The sequence below is a fragment of the Notamacropus eugenii genome, chromosome 6 (genome assembly GCF_028372415.1).
Source record: "Notamacropus eugenii isolate mMacEug1 chromosome 6, mMacEug1.pri_v2, whole genome shotgun sequence".
In the NCBI taxonomy this organism is placed as follows: domain Eukaryota; kingdom Metazoa; phylum Chordata; class Mammalia; order Diprotodontia; family Macropodidae; genus Notamacropus; species Notamacropus eugenii.
In genome coordinates this window covers 387,073,563-387,092,514 of record NC_092877.1, presented here as the reverse complement: position 1 = coordinate 387,092,514, position 18,952 = coordinate 387,073,563, and the positions used below count along the sequence as shown (strand labels likewise).

The 18,952-nt window shown below is 48.9% G+C and overlaps 1 protein-coding gene across 14 annotated transcripts in view; it reads right to left on the bottom strand.

Moving 5' to 3' along the window:
• The window catches only part of DLG1 (discs large MAGUK scaffold protein 1), a 200,460-nt gene extending 183,764 nt beyond the window's left edge, over positions 1–16,696 (bottom strand). For all 14 annotated transcript variants that reach the window (XM_072618953.1, XM_072618941.1, XM_072618945.1 and 11 more), the window contains exons 1-3: positions 16,467–16,696; positions 16,203–16,334; positions 609–775 (exon numbers count right to left, since the gene is read on the bottom strand). In XM_072618953.1, coding sequence (XP_072475054.1) covers positions 609–775; positions 16,203–16,334; positions 16,467–16,485 — 318 coding nt within the window. In that variant the 5' untranslated portion in view covers positions 16,486–16,696. The remainder of the gene's footprint in view (positions 1–608; positions 776–16,202; positions 16,335–16,466) is intronic.
• Between the last annotated feature and the right edge of the window lie 2,256 nt (positions 16,697–18,952).

The following is an 18,952-nucleotide window of genomic DNA, read 5'->3' as shown; positions in this document are numbered from 1 at the left end:
GACTAAAATGTCCACACCCTTTCAAACTGAAACTCCATTACTAGGCTTATATCCAAAAGTGCCCAAATCCACCAAAAAACAAAATCGATGCCCACGAATTGGGGAACGGTCACACATGAGTGGAACGAAGGAATGTGACTGTGCTGTAAGAAATGGTATACAACAGGGCAGCCAAAAGAGGGCAGGACTGGAACACCAAACATAGGTTCACTTCCACTTTCTTCTCCATATTACAAAGACGATGTCGCATGGGAGAGAAGACAAAGAGGCGGATTTGAGGCTTGCCTCTGCCACAGTCTGACTCAGTGACCTTGGACAAGTCACCTAACTTCTTAGAACCCCAGACAACTCTCCACAACCAAGGTTCAGAGCAAGCGCCAACCTAGACTGGGAGAAGTTTTCCTCAGCAGAAGTTTCCACACCCCAATGGAATGAAAGGTTCAGTTCAAATCCAAGCACACATACAATTTGAAAAATTCAAATTTATAAATGACCCATGATTCTTATACAAATCGGTCTGAGAAAAAAAAAGCTATTATAATAAAATTTGAAAACTAGGTAGTCTGGTTAAATGAACTTAAAAAACTTACTCTTTTAGAAAATCTTACCTCTACACTGGGGCTAAGGCTGCTGGGTGGCGTGTCTGTTGTCACAGTAGTACTTGGAAGGCTGGAAAATTCCCATGTATTCACAGGCCGGACTGGTTCAGACTGCTTTGAATGATCAATACATTTTGGGTTATCCAGTAAGGTCACTTCATAAAATTCTTGAATATCTAGAAAGAGGAGAGGAAAAGAAAACAAGACATTTAATAACATCTTTAAAGGAGATTATCTACTGTCTACTTAACCTGAACAATAGCACAACAGTATAGAAATAAAGAAATATTTTCACTCAGAAATTAGTGATAAATGGCCCATCTACTTGTGAAAATCCAAGGTCCTCCTCCATTTTCTCCTCAGGGCACGGAGGGGCCTGCCTGTCTTCCATGGCCCAGTCCAGTTAAGTATGGGCAAAGAACAATGCACTAGGAAGCCGACCAAAAAAGAGCGGCGGAGAGGCTCAAAATGGCTGGAGGCCCCAGCCCCCTAAAGGTGAACACCTAGAACTGAACCCTACTAATTCTGACAGTCTTACTCCCAACAAGATGTAAGAACTAAAAGGATAAAGACCAATGACATGGTCAGCTGTGGACAATCTGGAAGGAGGATGGATAGCAGGGAGACCAATGAGAAGGGACTACCACAGGACAGGCCAGAGTCGACCAGAGCCTGAAACAGGGCAGCCACCTTAAGAGTGGACAGAAGGGGGCTGAAAAGAAGTGGCCACTGAATGGATCTGGGGGGAGGATGGTCTGAGGATGACTCCAAGGCTGTGAAATGAGGTGACAGGAAAGGGGTGGCCCTCCACATCTCCACAGAACGGGGTGAGAGTTTCTAAGGAGAAGGGAGAAAGGCATTTTTGAAGGCAGTAGGGAATGAACTGGTAGAGAGGAAGGGATGGAAAGAAAGGAGGATTCAGGCTATAAGCTGCTGAATATGAGACGAAGAGAAAATAAGAGCTAACGGAAAACAATTAGAACAAAAGAGTAAATGACCACAACCCATACTCTCCAAGCTGACCGAGATGACTCCTCCAGCTCTGCCCATGCCTAACCCTCTTCCACACCCACATCTTTCAATGTATTTCAACTCAATAAACATGTATTAAAAGCCTACGGTGTGCCAGGCACGGTGCTAAGTGCCGGGGATACTTGCCCTCATCCACCCTTCCAATCCCTTCATTCATCAGTGTTTGTGAGGTTGTTCATTCATCAATCCTGCTCTAATTTCACTTTCCTCCCTTTCTAATCAAGATTCTATGGCTAGCAAACTGAAGGCCCTGGTATACTCTCCCCATCTGCCTCCTCTGACTGTGCTGGTCAAAGACAGGCAGCTTGAATGGCCCCTCAATGCAGCAAAGCAATTCATTTACTTCCCCTAATTTATTCTCAATCTCACTCCACCAAAAGCCTATTCCAAATGTTCTCTTCTCTCCTCAAATCCTTGCTCTCCCCTCACCCGGCCCCCCACAAGACTGGTTCCCTGAGAAAACGGAGGTAACGTGACAGGGGCTCCCCTCTCTTGTCCTGTTCTCCATCCCCAAACCCCTCAACATTATCTCTCACTCTCTTCCTTTCCTCCAGACTCTGACAAGGAGGGTCCCTTATCCTCCACTTCTCTACACGTGGACATGTCCCCTACAGCCTTCTCCAGCAACATACACCTCAATTATATTCACTTTTCTCCTTCTTCTCTCCTCTGTTCCCCCATCCCCAACCCTTTCCCATCTGCTCAGTGCATTCCTACTGCCTCCAAACAGCTTCTCCTCCCACCTTTAAAAACCTGCCCCAGACTCTGTCCCTGCATCTCTATGTAGGTCTTTGCCCTTAGCTGCCAAACTCCTTGAAACATCATCTACACTCACCGCCTACACTTCCTCAGCCCTTTCCATTCTGCCTGACACTGAAATCTGCCCAAAGACCCCTTTACTGCCAGCCACGCCTGCCAGTCTCTCCTCAGTCTTCATTCTTGTCAACCTTTTGCACCATCTGCCACTGCAGACTCCCATCTTCATGGACAGTCTCTTCTCTTTCAGGAGACTCTTCTGCTTCTCCCACTTGTCTGACAGTATTCTGCTGAGGATCTTGTCTGGGGAATCATCGCCAACATGCCCCATGATTGTGGGAACCCTACGGTTCTGTCTGAGGACTTCTTCTCCTTCCACATCCCCTCTGGGAAATCTCATGAGTCCTCATGTATCTTACCATCATCTCTAGGCTGCAGGTCCCGGATCTACATACCCAGCCAGAGTTTCTCCCCAGAACCTAAGTCTCCTCTCACCAGAGGCCTACAGGACATTTCAAACTAGATATCCCAGAAATATCTCAACCTCAACACCTCAAATTCATCATTAGCTTTCCTTTTCCTGATATTATTTTGGTAAGACAAGGGATTCCTTTTTATTTTTTTATCAACATTTATTTTCTCTCCCTCCCTTTACCATTTAACAAAAAAAGAAAAAGAAAACCTTCAAGACAATAGGCAGTCAAGGAAAGCAAATTCCCTAATTCACCATATCCAAAAGAATACGCGCCTCCTTCTGCACTGAGTCCCTCCCTCCTCTGTCAGAAAGCGAGCAGTGCGCCTCATCATGGAAGCAGAATTTGTGATTATGCTGGTCAGAGCTCCAAAGTCCACCAAAGTTGATCTTCTTCATAATGCTGTTAACATATAAGGTGTTCTTCGGCTTCTATTACTTGGTTCTGCATCAGGTCATGGCAGTTTGCTTTAAAACTATCTCATCATTTCTTACGTGAAATAATTCCCTATTACACACACAGAAAAATTCCCCAAAAGGTAACAACTCCCCTGGTTTCCAGTTTTTTGCTACTAATAAAAATTTCGATAAATATTTTTGCTCATCACAGTCCTCCTCCTCTTTTGGTGGTGTCACAAAACTGCTCCAAGACGGCTAGGACCCACAGCTGCACCCACAGCCATTCCAGTGCTGTCTTCCCACAGTCCCTGCAGCACTGACTCTCCTTTCTGGTCAGCAGAGCTGACTTCACAGTGGAATCTCCAAAATGGTACAATGACAGTTTCTCTCATTATTAGGGATCTGGAGCATCTGGAGCATCTTCTCATACAGTCACTTCAATTACTTGTTTTGAATACTGCGTCTTAATAGCCTTTCCCTTGCTTTCCGGTTTTCCCAGGAGTTTTTACAGAATAATAATTCCTTAGGCTAGTGATTGCCTAGAGGTAGCATCAAGGCATGCTATAAAACAATATAAAAGACTGGAGTTCAAATCTGGCCTCAAACACTTATGAGCTGTGTGACTCTGGGCAAATGACTTAACCTCTGTTTACCTCCATTGCCCCAGCTGTAAAATAAGGGGGAAAAATACTTGCAAAATGGCAATATACAGAATAAGTAAGAAATAATTAGCAAAGACAAGGTACTGCCACTAAAAGGGGTTGGGAAAGGCTTTTTGTAGAAGGTGGGATATTAGTTAGCATTTAAAGGAAGGCCACTCAAAGAGATCAGGAGTGGTAGCAGAAGAGGAAGAATGTTCCAGGTATGGGAGGGAAGGCAAGGAGGGCTTTCTGAGAGTGGAGAAGGATTTGAGGCAGGCAGACCTAGCAGCAGCAATGGTAGGACTGGCAGGTATGAGGTGATAAGCTCCTGCACCAGGATGGAGGCAAAGGAGGAAAGGATGTGTATTCAAGAGATGATGCAATGGACAGGCCTTGGTCCCATACTGGATATGAGGGGTGAGAACAAGTGAGAAGTACAGGGTGAGCCATAGGGCATGGAACTGGGAAGATGATGCTGCCCTCTACAGAAAAAGGGGAGCTTGGAGCAGGGGAGGGTTTGGGGAGAAAGAGAATGATCTGGAGGAGGATCTAGCAAAGGAGACAGAGCAGGAGTGGTCAGAGAGGGAGGAGGAGAACCAGGAGAGACGGGTCCTGAGAAAAAACAAGAGAAGACAGTGTCAGAGGCAGGAGAGACGGGTCCTGAGAAAAAACAAGAGAAGACAGTGTCAGAGGCAGGAGAGACGGGTCCTGAGAAAAAACAAGAGAAGACAGTGTCAGAGGAGAGGGTGACGGACCATGGCTGAGGCTGAGGAGAGGCCAGGCCATTGGATTTGTTGATGAAGAGATTACTGTTAACTCAGAGAGGAGTTTCAATGGCATGATGCTGTTTTAGGAGGAATCTGTTGGCTGTGGGAAGGAGCACTGCCCTTCAAACAGGGGCACTCTGGTGGATCTGATGATAAACCTGGCATCCTTGGGCCCAATGGCCTGAAGATGACACAAAGCAGGCCCTCCACTGCCATGACATTTACTAAAGGTATCCTCCAGGGAGGAGTGGAACTCAAAACAACCCGAAACAACCTCAGAATTAAGCAACAACAAGGCACTGAGCAAGATCTAAAACATATGATGAGTATGAGGCATGAAAATTTTTCATTGCATAGAGTAAACTGGGGAAGGAAGGACAGCAGGTGATGGTGTTAAGGTAAAGCCAAACAGAAAGGCTCTCACCTGAAACAAGGAAGAGTAAGTTTTACATGGGCATCTTTTTCTCTGCTCTGCATGGAATGGGCCTTTCCAGGCAAGTTGGGTTCCGCTGGTCAGCTGGAAGTTTTTAACGTAAACCTCATGTCCCGAGTGGAAATCATTCAGTGAAAACTACCAGGGCCCCCTCCCTCACCCAGGGCTGGGAGGTCCCCGAGTCTCTCTCACAGTTCCTTAGCTCAGAAGAATTCTCAGGTTAGAAAAAACCTTTAGGTCAGTCTTCCACAAAGAAACTGCTCAGTGAAAAGAAAATCACCAAGCGTGCTGCAGAGTCCTCGTGAAAGGGCACACATGGGGGCAGGGCCACACCAAACTGCCATGAGTGGCATTATCAGGACTGAGCAGACTCCATCCTATTAGATTTATAAGTCAGATGCACCATACAGAAGCAAATAAACAGTAGTATTGCGCTCAATAAATCCAAAGAGCCCAGTTACTGGGGGACTGACTCATTATCTGACAAAAACTACTGGGAAAGCCCCAAAGCTGGTTATAGACCAACAGTCCAAAGTGCGTACCAAGATAAACTACACAAAGGTGAGACGTGTTAGAGGAGCAGACTGGAGCAAAGAAGAGCCCACAGCCCAACAGGGAGAGGCAGGACCAGTGGAACCAAAACAGGCTCATACATGGTGACTTCTCAGTCCTTTCATTCATCCAAACTACACGTAACTAAAGGCACAATCTTTATTTTTATATTACTGTAGTTTAACCATGAGCAGTGAGCAGTGACCCAGTCATCTGTCTTCTATCACCTTTGCAGACAGCATTTTGGGGACGTCTTTGTAAGTCTTTCGAGCACATCTTGGCAGACTGCCCTCTCCCCCCACCCCAGAACTTTGAATGTAATTTCTCTATTACTTCCTCTTAGCTTTTTGCAATTGTTACATATAATAAATGATGATTTCTGTGAACTTATTTTGTATTCTGCAACTTAACAGAAGCTATTGTTTTTAACTCCCTGCTGATTTTCCAAGGTTTTCTAATCAAACCACCTTGTTGGATACAAACAGTGATAATGATGCTGTTTCCCCTTGGAATGAATGGGGGAGAAAAGTATTTATTAAAAGCTTCCATTCCAATGAGGGAGACCAGCCCTATGGGGGAAAGGTGGACAGCCAGGGAAGGGGAGTGCTTCTCTAGCCTTTCTAGAACCTTGTCAATGGGCATCACAGCAAAGATTTAAGAGAAGAATCAGCACAACAGCGTAGTTTATCGCAGTACTTCCCAGGAGGAAGAGGTTTGCAACGATGAGAGTCCAAGGAGTTCAAACTAAAAATGACTTAGCGGCATCTTAAGAGGCAGCTAGGTAGTATGGTAGACAAGAGTGCACTTGGAGTCAGGAAGACCTGAGTTCACATCCAGCCTCGGATACTTACCAAGCTGTGTGTCCCTGGGCAAGTCACTTAAAATGGGGATGACAATGGAACCCACATCCCACTGTTGTTAGGATCAAATGGGACATCTGTAAAGTGCCTGACACCATGCCTGGCATTGAATAGTAACAGGCATTTAACAAATGCTTGTTCCCTTCCTTCTGCAGCAAATAACTAATTTACTGCTCCTGTTCCATCTACATACATGGTTGAAGTATTACCAGTTCATTTCCACAGCAATTCAAAACCTACCATGATCATACACATGATCTGAGGGATGGATTTCAGTGCTCCTGCAGAAATCTGAACTCACTTTGACCACTTCCAACTAAGCCCATCATGCTGCAGATTCTCAATCTGTCATCAAATTGCTTCCAAACTATTACCAGTCAGACATTCAAGCACAAACCTATTCCCAACCAGTAGTCAGAAACATCCCCAAATCCTCTTTTGTAGTCTGTGTAATGCACCACAGGGGTTCCCTCCCTCCCAAGGGTAGGCCCTGACACGTGAGCATTTACATCCAGAAAGTGGCAAACACAAATCAAGACCTGACTTACTCTTTTTTGGTTGTTTAGACAAATGATGGAGAAAATGTTAAAAAAGCAAATTAAAACTAAAGGTGCGTCATTTCAAGAGCTGGTACCAGCAAACCACTGCTCCTTTTCCTGTTACAGTTACCCCCAATCAATGTCCCTCACCAACTGTGCAATCACTTCATCATGAGGCTAGGAATGTTGATCTTCTTGCAGCACACATGTCTAAGCACCCTCATCATCGGTCACCTTGAAAATGACCACAGACCAGCACAACTGCTCTCAAGAAATAATCCTTATACTGCCTGCCATTCAGTCAATCAATCAGCACTTCTCCAACACCTACGACCCGGCCTGGTGCTATGCTAAGTGCTAGGGACACAAAGAAAGGCAAAAGACAGTCTCCGCCCTCAAGGAGTTTACAAGCTAATGGGTGAGCAAGAAGCAACCAACCATGTACAAACAAGAGCTAAACCGGAAGATGTCAGAAGTAAGAGGGGTTAGGAAAAGGTTCCTGCAGAAGCTGAGATTTTAGCTGGGAATCCAAGAAGTAGAGAAGAGGTGGGAGAGCATTAGAGGCCTGCCTGGAGGAGACCAAGGACACTGATCCAACCTGAGAGGTCTGGAAAGGGAGAGGGGGAGCCAGGCTGGGAAGGGCTATCCAAGGGGGTGAGAATTCACTGAATTAGGAGGTGACATGGTCTCTTGGACAGCTGGGGAGGGACCTGAGGCAGGCGGACTACAGTCCAGGTGGGAGGTGATGGGAATATGCACAACGACGGTGGTAGTGTCAGAGGAAAGAGAGTGGTGTATCCAAGAGCTGCTGCAGAGGTGAAACCAACACCCTGGCAAAATACTGGGTGGTGCCCTCAACAGTCATAACAAAGCTTGGAAAGGGGTGGGAGAAGGCTTTGCAGAAAAGAGAATGAGCTGAGTTTTGGACAACCAGTTCAATATGTCTGAAGGCAACTGGAAATGTGAGACTGGATGTCAACAGTGAGACTGAGGCAGGAAAGGCAGAATTGAAAATTATAAGCACAGAGACAGAACTGAATTCAGTAGAACCCAAGGGAATCCAAGGGAGCTGCTAAGATCTCCAAGGGAAGCAGTTTAGAGGGAGAAGACAAGAGGGCCCAGGACAGAACCGAGGGACACTTCTGGTTGGAGGGCATGACCTGGATGAAGATCCTGCAAAGGAGACTGAGGAGGAGCAATTATAGGTAAGACAGGTAGAAGAAACTGGAGAGAGTGGCACCAGAGAGTGTGACTACAGGGAGGTCAAGCATCCTGAGGATGAACTATGGAATCTGAATGCAGATCGAAGCATAATATTTTCTCTTTTTTCCTTTTTTGTGGTTTTCCTCTTTTATTCTGATTCTTCTTTCACAACATGGCTAATGTGGAAATATGTTTAATAATATCATACATGTAAAGCCTCTATCGGACTGCATGTCGTCTTGGGGAAAGGGGAGTGGAGAAGGGGGGGAAATTTAGAATTCAAAATCTTATAAAAGCAAATGTGGAACACTAAAAACAAATTTTTAAAAAAACAACGAAAAAAGCTATTAAAAAAAAGGATGAGGATGGAGAAGAGATCATTAGCTTTGGCCATTAAGCGATCACTTTAGGTGGAATGATGAGGTGAGCAGCCAGAGAGCAGAGTGAGGACAGGGAGAGGACAGGAAGGGGAGGCACCTACTGCACTGCAGACGGTCTTCTCAAGGAGTTTAGTCACAAAAGGCAGGAGACGTAGGGGATGATAGTGGGGACAGGTGGATCAAGTGATATTTTTAAAATACTGTCAGTGAACTATGAGAACTACTTCTGTCTGACAACACTGGTGAGCAGTCCAGTGGTGTTTCTGTGAAGAATGTACTTGAGTCAAGAGTCAGGAGAAGAAAGTCATATCTTGCAAGGATTAGTTTATGTAAAAGTTGTTTAAAACAAAAAAACACATATTTATCATTCAAAGTAGTACTTGTCATCAGCCAGCGGCAAAGTAAAATGTTTATGTCATAATGAGCTACCCATTTTCAGCGCTTGGTTCGGCAGTCTGAAGTCAGCCGACTTACAAAGCAAAGCTGCCTGGAGTGATACGCATTTGCAATTATGTTGGTATAGTACTGTTTTACACTTAACAAATAGAGAACATAAAATGAAATTTTTGTAGAAATGTTTTTATTTTTTAAATTATTACAGCCCCAACGTATCAATGGATAAAGAATGGAAATGGATTAAGAAAATGCTGAAAAAGGGGTTCGTGAAGAAAGTCAAAATTCTCATTCAGATTCAGCCTATGTTGACCAAAAAACTAGTCAGAAGTATCTTGACAGGTCACAATTCTGAAGCAGAACATGTGTGAGACACCTGCATTACACAGGCATCAACAAGAAAACAATGGGATCCAGAACACATGACGCTGAGCTTCTAGTTGATGGAGAGATCGGCTCTCCACAGCCACACTGTCTGATTTTGGGAGAAAACTCAAAGCCTGGTCTTTGGTCTGGACATTTACAATGCAAACCAGAGAGACAGGCTGATTGTTTCTGAAGTGGAAAAAACAATATCTGGAAAGGCACAGCAATTCATTCGTTTCTGTGAACTAAAAAGCAAAAAAGCAACCGAACTTTTATATTTTGAGGAAGTTCATATTGTTGAAGAAAAATAAATTTGGCCATGAGCCAAAGCAACTGTAAAGTGTATGTTTGCAGACAATTCTCTTAAGAAACTAGAGTTGATCATCTGTTTTCTATTTTTTTAAAAAGGAACGTCTTCAAACACATTATGTCCAATGACATTGAATGAGCTACTATACAGAGTTCAAAAAAATAACATTTATCCTTTGCGATCAGATAAGACATCTGAAGATCATAACCTAGCAATTTTAACTGTATTCATAAGGTATTTGCTGATGGTAAAGTGGAAGTATATATGCCACTTTATGTTGAAAGGATGCAGAACGGGAGAAGGCATTTTTAACCTAATTAATTCATACTCTGAAAGAAAACAAATCAGTCCTACTGTCTTGGAATTTACAGAGAAAGAAAAATGAAGGACACATTAGGGAAGATACAGACAAGTTAGGGCATCCAAGAGAATGCTCCAAACTTAAAACCATGTTTGATGATGCTGTCCAAATAATCAATTTTATAAAATCAGGATTCCTCTAAGTCTCAACAGTTGACCATTTTATGCACAGTAAGGATGTTACCCTTCAGAAGGATAACCCAGCTGGTAGCTGGCTGTCCCACGACAGAGAGAACTGTCTATTTGAACTGAGAGAAAAGTTAGCTGCTTTCTTTAATGACCATCCTTTTTCACCCGAGTAAGAGATCAGGTTATATGACGCAGTTAAAAAGATTAGCATCCTTAGCAGACATCTTTTCAAAAGTTAACAAATCCCACACCCTGGGAAAGGGGGGAGGACATGGCACAGTACAAGCACTGGCTATGCAAGACAAAAAAAAAGTATTATTAGAGAAACTAAAGTTTAGAAACCATTTAATTAACAATAGTACTAAATGCTTTGTGACATCATATAATTTCTTATTAGAAAATGACCAGTCTCAGGATCAGGCTGTCAAAAAAAGATGTCAGTAATCCTCTAAAATCTTTAGAAATGACTTTCAACGAATATTTTCCTAAAATTTCCAATACATTAAATTGGATTCTCAATCCAATTTGATACCTATGTTATGACCGGTTGACAAATTGGCAAAAGACGAAAAATTAAATTTAACTAACATGTCATTGGATTCTGAACTATAAACATGATTCAAAAATGAGAGCCTTATAAATTTTTTTAAAAAATAAAAAACGAATTTCCATCTCTCAATGAGAGCTTGTAAAATTTTATCATTTTCCACCATGTCTGCGAATGATCTTTTCACTTCAGAACATAAGCCCAATGGGGAAACAGATCTAAGACTGGGTCAAAGACTACAAGCCTTTGTTCAAACAGGAAAGTCCAACCTCAAAAGTAAGTTTACATATGATTACTAAGATTATGTTAGTTAGAGGGCTTGCTAGTTTACTTCTTTTGATTCTTAAAGACTATCCCACAGTCGATATTGTAACTATTTGAGTTTTAGAATTTTCTATTTAGAGTTTTCATAAGTATAGGTAGAATGAAGTTTTATTTTATTTGAATAATCTAAATTTTAATTTGGGGGGCAAAAATGATCACTGTAGTTACTTTAAGTACTTAATAAATAAATCTAAAAGAATAGAATGAGTAATATATTAAATTATCCTGGGTCTTTATAACACATTTATTTTCTGAAAGGAATTCACAGGAAAAAAAAATTGGGAATCACTGGTTTATGAGATCATAGATCCAAAACAAGGGATCTTAACCTGAGGATCCAAGTTTCTTTCTTTTTAAATATTTGGATAACTATTTCCAAAGAACCAGCTTCCTTTATCATCATCAGTATTTTATGCATTTAAAGAGGATTTTATAAGCTTAGCCCACAATGCCTGCCAGAGAGTTCCAAAATACAAAATCCAGTCAGAAGCTCTGGTCAGAAGCCATCTTGCAACCCCCTCATTTCCCAGATGGGAAAGCTGAGGCCCAGTAAAGTTAAGTTCTTGATCCAAGGTCAACCAGAGAGTTAAGCAGGACATAAATGAAGCCCACAAGCCTATGTGGAATAGATTCTGAAATTTCCTCGGCACCGTAATTCTGGATCGAGTCTTTTAGCTACAAGAGGGATTTCCTGGGGCAGAGCCAAGACAATGGAGTAGAAGGATGGACCTGTAAAAGCTCTCCCCCGTAGCCCATAAAACACCTATAAAAAATGACTCTACACAAATTCTAGAGCAGCAGAAGGCACAAAACAACTGAGTGAAAGAGACTTCCAACACAAGACAGCCTGGAAGGCCAACTGGAAAGGTCTATCGCCCTAGACTCGAAGCGGAGACTCAGCGCTGATGGAGCAGGCCTCAAGGGGTGGAATCCTCAGCAGCAGCTGCAGTTCCCAGACTTCTCAACCCACAAATACCAAAGACAGCTTCAAAGGTTCATGAGAAAGCTCTTTCACCTAGGTGAGAAAGGAACACCATCTGGCCCCACCAGCAGCAGCCACTGCATCAGCAGCATCCATTTTTGGATTTGGAGCCCTAAAGACCCTGGGGGAATTGAGCTGCTGATCTGGATTTCAGCCCAGAACGGCGGCCCTGGGGTGAGGAGGAGTGCTGGTATGGTGGAGCTGGAGGCAGTTGTGGAGAGGGAATTTTACTCGCAGATCCTGGGCAGAAAAGTTTTTGATTGCTGCCAGACCAGTAGGCAGGCCAGGAGAGGAATAAACTCCTCTCCCTTGATTGTGCCACCTTGGAGGAACTGAGAACTTACAGGTCCCCAGAGTATACCCTACTCTTGACAGAGGACCCAAAAGTCAAGTAAATGGCTGGGAAAATGCCCCAAAAAGGGAAAAAAACAAGACTATAGAAGGCTACTTTCTTGGTGAACAGGTATTTTCTTTCATTCTTTCCGATGAGGAAGAACAATGCATACCATTAGAGGAAGACATAAAAGTCAAAGTTTCTGCATCCAAAACCTCCAAAATAAATATGAAATGGTCTCAGGTCATGGAAGAACTCAAAAAGGATTTTGAAAATCAAGTAAAAGAGATGGCAAAAGAGGTCCAAAAAGCCAATGAGAAGAATGCTTTAAAAAGTGGAATTAGCCAAAAGGAGGTTGAAAAGCTCACTGAAGAAAATAGTTCTTTCAAAATTAGAATGGAACAGATGGAAGCTATATGAGAAACCAAGCAATTACAAAACAAAACCAACAGAATGAAAAAAATAGAAGATAATGTGAACTATCTCACTAGAAAAACAACTGACTTGGAAAATAGATCCAGGAGAGACAATTTAAAAATTATGGGACTACCTGAAAGCCATGATCAAAAAAAGAGCCTAGACATCATCTTTCATGAAATTATCAAGGAAAACTGCCCTGAGATTCTAGAACCAGAGGGCAAAATAAATATTCAAGGAATCCACCGATCACCGCCTGAAAGAGATCCAAAAAGAGAAACTCCTAGGAACATTGTGGCCAAATTCCAGAGTTTCCAGGTCAAGAAGAAAATATTGCAAGCAGCTACAAAGAAACAATTCAAGTATTGTGGAAATACAATCAGGATAGCACAAGACCTAGCAGCTTCTACATTAAGAGATCAAAGGGCTTGGAATATGATATTCCAGAAGTCAAAGGAACTAGGACTAAAACCAAGGATCACCTACCCAGCAAAACTGAGTCTAATACTTCAGGGGAAAAAATGGTCCTTCAATGAAATAGAGGATTTTCAAGCATTCTTGATGAAAATAAAAGACTAGAGATGAATAGAAAATCTGACTTTCAAATATAAGAGTCAAGAGAAGCATGAAAAGGTAAACAGAAAAGAGAAACCCTAAGGGACTTACTAAAGCTGAACTGTTTACATTCCTACATGGAAAGATCATACTTGTAACTCTTGAAACTTTTCTCAGTATTTGGGGGGATTACACACACATAGAGAGAGGGGGCACAGGGTGAGTTGAATAGGAAGGGATGATATCTAAAAAAATAAAATTATGAGGTGAGAGAGGGATATAGTGGGAGGGGAAAAGGAGAAATGGAATGGGGTAAACTATCCCTCATAAAAGAGGCAAGCAAAAGGTTTTCAATGGAGGGGAAAAAGGGGGAGGTGAGAGGGTAAAAGTGAAGTTTTTTTTTAGGAACCCAGTGAAGGGTTGAGTGCAGACTCTTGGATGGCTCCTCCACAGTACAGCCTCACCACAGCACCTAGGCACAGCCCTGGGAGACTTTGGTATCTTTGGCAGGCACTGTACTCTACTTTTTTTATGCTTTAGGAGACCCCAGAGGACTCATTAATAAAGATCGACTAATCAGGAATGTCAAACGCCTGAATTCCACCACAAAAACAATTTCAGGTGGGCAGTAAAAAGCCCTTAGAGGTTTACAACATCTTCTTGGAGTCCAAGGGAGTTGCCAAACTTGACTGTTTTTGAGAGCTGGGGGCCCTGTTATTCATATTACCCACCTCTGGGGAAGCCTTAAAACCAACAGGAGAGAGACGTGGGTTCTGGAGGTTTCCTGAATCCACAATAGGTGGGACCAGCAGGGCAAAGAGAGGAGGGGCCCTATGCAGGCCAGCCCAGGTTTGGGCACCATACACTCTGGGTGTGACGGATCTGAACTTGATTCTCCCTCCTACCAGCAGGTAAGCTTCTTGGGAGCAGCCACTGTATCCCTAGCACCTAACCAAGAGCAAGCACACAGTAGGTGCTTAATAAATGTTTAATTCAATTATCCTGTAATTTTCTGTGGTTTGCTTCTCCCTGATCAGGTCCTAGGCACTTGGTAGAGTGCTTGCTTTCTCAGTTATAGGGAATCCACTTCTATAGCTAATTCTAGCAGTCCCCACCTCTGACAACTAAGTACTGTTAGTCCTGTGTCCCATGAAAAGGAAGGCTTTCCTGCTGAGGGAAACCCCTCAATCTGGAGCCCACAGTCCTCCATCTTCTCCAGCAGACTGCCCCCATCAGCCCTCCTCTCTGGCACCTTTCATGTTCCCGTCCCTGCAGCGGCCTCCTCACCCTGCACGGTCCACCCTTGTCCCTCTGTACCGTCTCCCTAGGTGCCCTCCTCAGCCCTCCTGGGCTCCTACGAAGATGATTCTCAGATACGGAGCTCTGCTCCACCTGATGCCTCTGGGCACCTTGAGCTGGATGTCCATAGACATCTCACCGGCTTTCCTGGACGTGACAGGTCACTGCTAATTCATCCTGAATCCGCAGGCCACAAAAGCCCATCCCATCTTGTTCAGAACAGCTGCCTTTGCATGAGGTCCACTGGCACAGACAGGTCCGAGACTTCACACTGATCTTTACTGCAGTGCATCGACTGAACCTGGCCCAACACTGGGGCCTCTCAAGTCCTTTCGGGCTCGGTTGTCCAGGGTGTCCGCTGTCCCTCCCGGCTGGACGCGAAGAGCCTGCCTTCTGTCCTTTGATCCAAAGAACTGAGAAAAACGGTCCACCAGGGTGAAGGCCTCTTGGCACAGAACCGCCCACTGTCTCAGTTAACCAGTCTGGACCCTTCTGGCTTCTCCACAACAGCAAGGGACGCCCCCGGAAAGCTCTGCTAGGATCCGGTACGTTCCTCTGTCAAGTGAAACGCTCCTCCTTCTCCTCACCCGAATCCCAGGCTGTGCCCTCACTCCTCTGCCCTGCTCGGGGTGGCCTGGAGCCAAAGTCCTGGGTTCCAATCCTGGCGGCCCGCCCCGGCTGAACTGAGTAGTCTTGGGGGGCCCCTGCCTCTAGCAGCTGCAAGCCCTCACTCCGGGAAGGAAGGGGGGTGCCTGGGCAGGTCAGCCTGGAGACGGCTGGGCGGAGCCGGTCCGAAGGCGGCGGCTGAGGTCCACAGGGCGATCCGGCTAGGAGGTGCCCCGGGCTCCCGGTGGCGCCCCAGCTCAGCGGGCTTCGGAAGCCTCCTTACCCCGAACCGCTCCTCACGGCCCTGCCTGCCCCGGGCCGCTCCCGGGCCGCACGCGCTCGGACCCCACCCGAACCGGGGACCGCGGACCCGCACGGGCACGAACGGTGCGTGCCACCCCTCGGCCAAGGCCGCAGCTTCCCGCCTCTCTGCCCATCACCAGGCGAGGAGGGGAGGAGCCCGGGCGGGCAGCAGGGGGCCGAGGGGGGCGGAGGCTGTGGGTCGGGGTCCGGGCGGAGCGGGGCGGAGGCCGGCCCAGACTGACCCCCCCGGGGGAGGGGCTCCGCTGCCCCCTTGCCCCGAAGGCCCCCCCCCCCCCCCGTCCTCCAACTCCAAGAGGGTGCCAGCCTTTGCCACCCCTCCTGCGTGCCAGGCACCGCGCTAAGGGCGTGTCCGTCGTACAGCCCGCAGGAGACCACCCTCCTTTAATCCCAAAGGGGTGCACGGGGCCCCCCCTCCCGCCAGGCCCCCCGCAGCCCCGGGGCGCTCCCTCTCCCCCAGCCCCGACGGCGTCCGCGCCTTTACCTCGGGCGGGGAAGGGGAAAGTTCCGAACTTGGCAACTTTGTAACGAGCGGCGGGGGCGGGGGCGGGGGCGGGCCCTCCCCTCCCCTCCCCTCCCCTCCCCCCTCCCCCGCCCCTCCCCTCCCCCGCCCCTCCCCCACTCACCGAGGAGCGCGTGGAAGAGGCTGCTCTGGAAGATGCCGATGACGCGCTCGAGGGAGCCCCGCAGCGGCCGGTCGTGTGCGGGGCTCAGCTGCGCGCGGTACTCCTGCAGCAGCCGCAGCGCGCGCTCCGTGTCTGCGGGGACAGGGCGGGGGGCAGGCGTCAGCGCGCGGCGGGGCCGCCCCCTCCCCGGCCCCCTCCCCCGCCCCTCCCGCGCCCGCCGGCCTCCCCTCCCCCTCCCCTCCCCCTCCCCTCCGGGCCGCTCACCTCGCTTCCGAACGGGCATGGCTGGCGCGCGTCGGCCCCGCCTCACGCCCGCAGCGCCATCGCCGCCCGCTCCCCGCGCGCTCCCCGCCCGCGCTCCCTCTCTCTGCCTCCGTCTCTCTCCGTCTCTCCCTCGCCGCCGCCGCCGCCTCCCCTTCCTCCTCCCCCTCCTCCTCGGGCTCTCCCCTCAAACTTTCCTCCAAGATGGCGGCCCCCGAGCCGGACGGCCGCGCCCCCACGTGACCGCCTTCCCCCGCGCCGCCAGCCAATGGCAAGTGAGCGGGCGGCGGCGCGCGCCCGAGCGGCCCGAACGCTCGGCAGCCCCGGAGAGGGGGCAGGGGGCGGGGCCCTGGGGGCGGAGACGCTAGGGGGCGGGGCCCGTGGAGGGGCGGGGCGGACACTCCCTCCCCCCCGTGGAGCGGGGCCGACGCGCCTTAAAGGGCCCGCGAGCCACAGGTGGCAGCCCGACCGAGCCGGTCTACGGGCGGGGCCGAGCCGCAGGTGGGCTGGCCACGCCCCGGGGCGGGGCCCGGAGGAGGAGCCGCCGCTGCTCGTGGAGGTGGGGGTGGGGGAGAAACCCCAAAGGAGCGCCCAGGTCTCGGGCCGGAGCCGAGGGGCTGGGGGAAACCGAGGCCCGGGGCCGCCCCGAACCGGGCTTCAAGGGCTGCGGGAAAGCCCCCGAGAACCCCCTCTGTGAAGGACCCGCGGACGACGGACGGACGGACGGACGGGGCTTCTCGCCCGCCCCGCCTCCTCTGGCCGCGCCCCGGGCCCCCTGCTGTGCTTGGACCGTGCGCGCCCCCCCACGTCACGGGAGCCCGAAGCTGGCGGACCCCACGGGGGGCAGGGGAAACTGAGGCACGGAAAAGTCAGCCAGGGTCACGCGCCTGCCGACGTGCGCAGGTGTATGTGTGTGCACGCGTGTGCGTGTAAAGTGCCCCCGGGACCCCCCGGCGCTCCTGGCAGCGCTGAGGTAAATCCGTTACTGCCCGTGACAACCCGGTGAGGTTCGGTCCGGTCCGGTCCCGCCAGCAGGGTCAGGCCCCTGTCGCGATCCTCCCGCAGACGCAGCCCCAGCCCGGCCCTGCGCCCCGCACCTCCGGGGGGTCACTGTGTCCTTGTGACCCCCACTTTCGCATCTACACCATGACAGGGTCGGCCTTGGCGGCTCCGGCCCAATTCCCCGAACCTGTGGCTCTGATCACTTTGTCATGGAAAAAAATTGATCAGACTCTCCCTTAGAAAGTCAGCGGGACTTGGATGGGCAGGGAAGCGGCCAATGAAGGAAAGAGGAGGCCTGCTACGTCACACACCTGTGCGAGGTGTGTGAGGTGGAAGGACAAACGGCCGGAGGGCCCCGAGAACCGCTGTTCGCAGGCCCGGGAATGCAGGAGACTGGGCAGGCGACCCAGCATGGACACGCTCGGTGCCGGCTCGTGAGTGGGCTGTGAGGCGGGCCACCCCTGGGCAGCAGCTCGGAGTCTGGCACCGAAAACAACCAAGCGCCACCCTCCTGACCCAGTGGGCTGTGAGGCGGGCCACCCCTGGGCAGCAGCTCGGAGTCTGGCACCGAAAACAACCAAGCGCCACCCTCCTGACCCAGGAGCCGCGCTGCTAGGCACACCTCAGAGGCAGGCCGCCCGGCCGTGCCCACCCAACGCCTGGAGCAGCCCTTCTCGTGGCGGCCAACCTGGGGGAGGGAGAGGCACATCCTGTGGCTGGAACAGTCCGAGCAAGGCTCCGTGTCCCTGCTTCGCAGCTGCGGAGAGCCAGGCCTCAGGGGCAGGAGCAGGTCCGGAGGAGGCCTGTTGGATCAGTCGCTGGGTCGTCAGAGGCGCTCTACCTAGATGCCCACTGGTGAGGTGGGGTTGTGCTGCGACTGCGAAGAAGGCCAGTCGTGTCCCTGGTTTGTGTAGAACAACCAGGAGGCTCGGAGCACTGCCGCAGAGGAGAGGTGGCAGTCCAGCCTCTCCAGGGAGGGATTCCCTGACTCCTCTCCCCACCCCACCCCCACTTCCCCATTCTTGGAAGGTCGAGGCTTTGGACTCCCAGCAGCGTCCTTGGGACAATCATGGTGGGTATCACTGTCCGCATTGGGAGCTGAGGACAAACTAGACCCATTAAGGAAAGGCAGTCACTTCAAATCTCTGTGAGGATCCCATCAGGCAGCTGCAGGAGACTGAAGGGGAACACTGTGAAGACCAGCAAAAGGGCCTCTGGGAACCCAGAGTGTGAGCCTGCTTTCCCCAGGACGCTGTGTGTCCTTGTGAAATGGGGTGGTGGGTACAACCTTAGTAAATACCCCTATCTAAAGGCTAATTAATCTGATTGACTCATTGACACCAATTGCTAGTCCTAGGCGGAGGTGCAGGGAACTCGAGTAGGAGCTTAGGAGCTAAGTTCTAGGGACCTGACTTAGCAGTGAGAGTTGAAAGCTGAGAGAGTAGCTCACGATCCCCATGGCATGGTGGCATGTGAATGCACCAGAA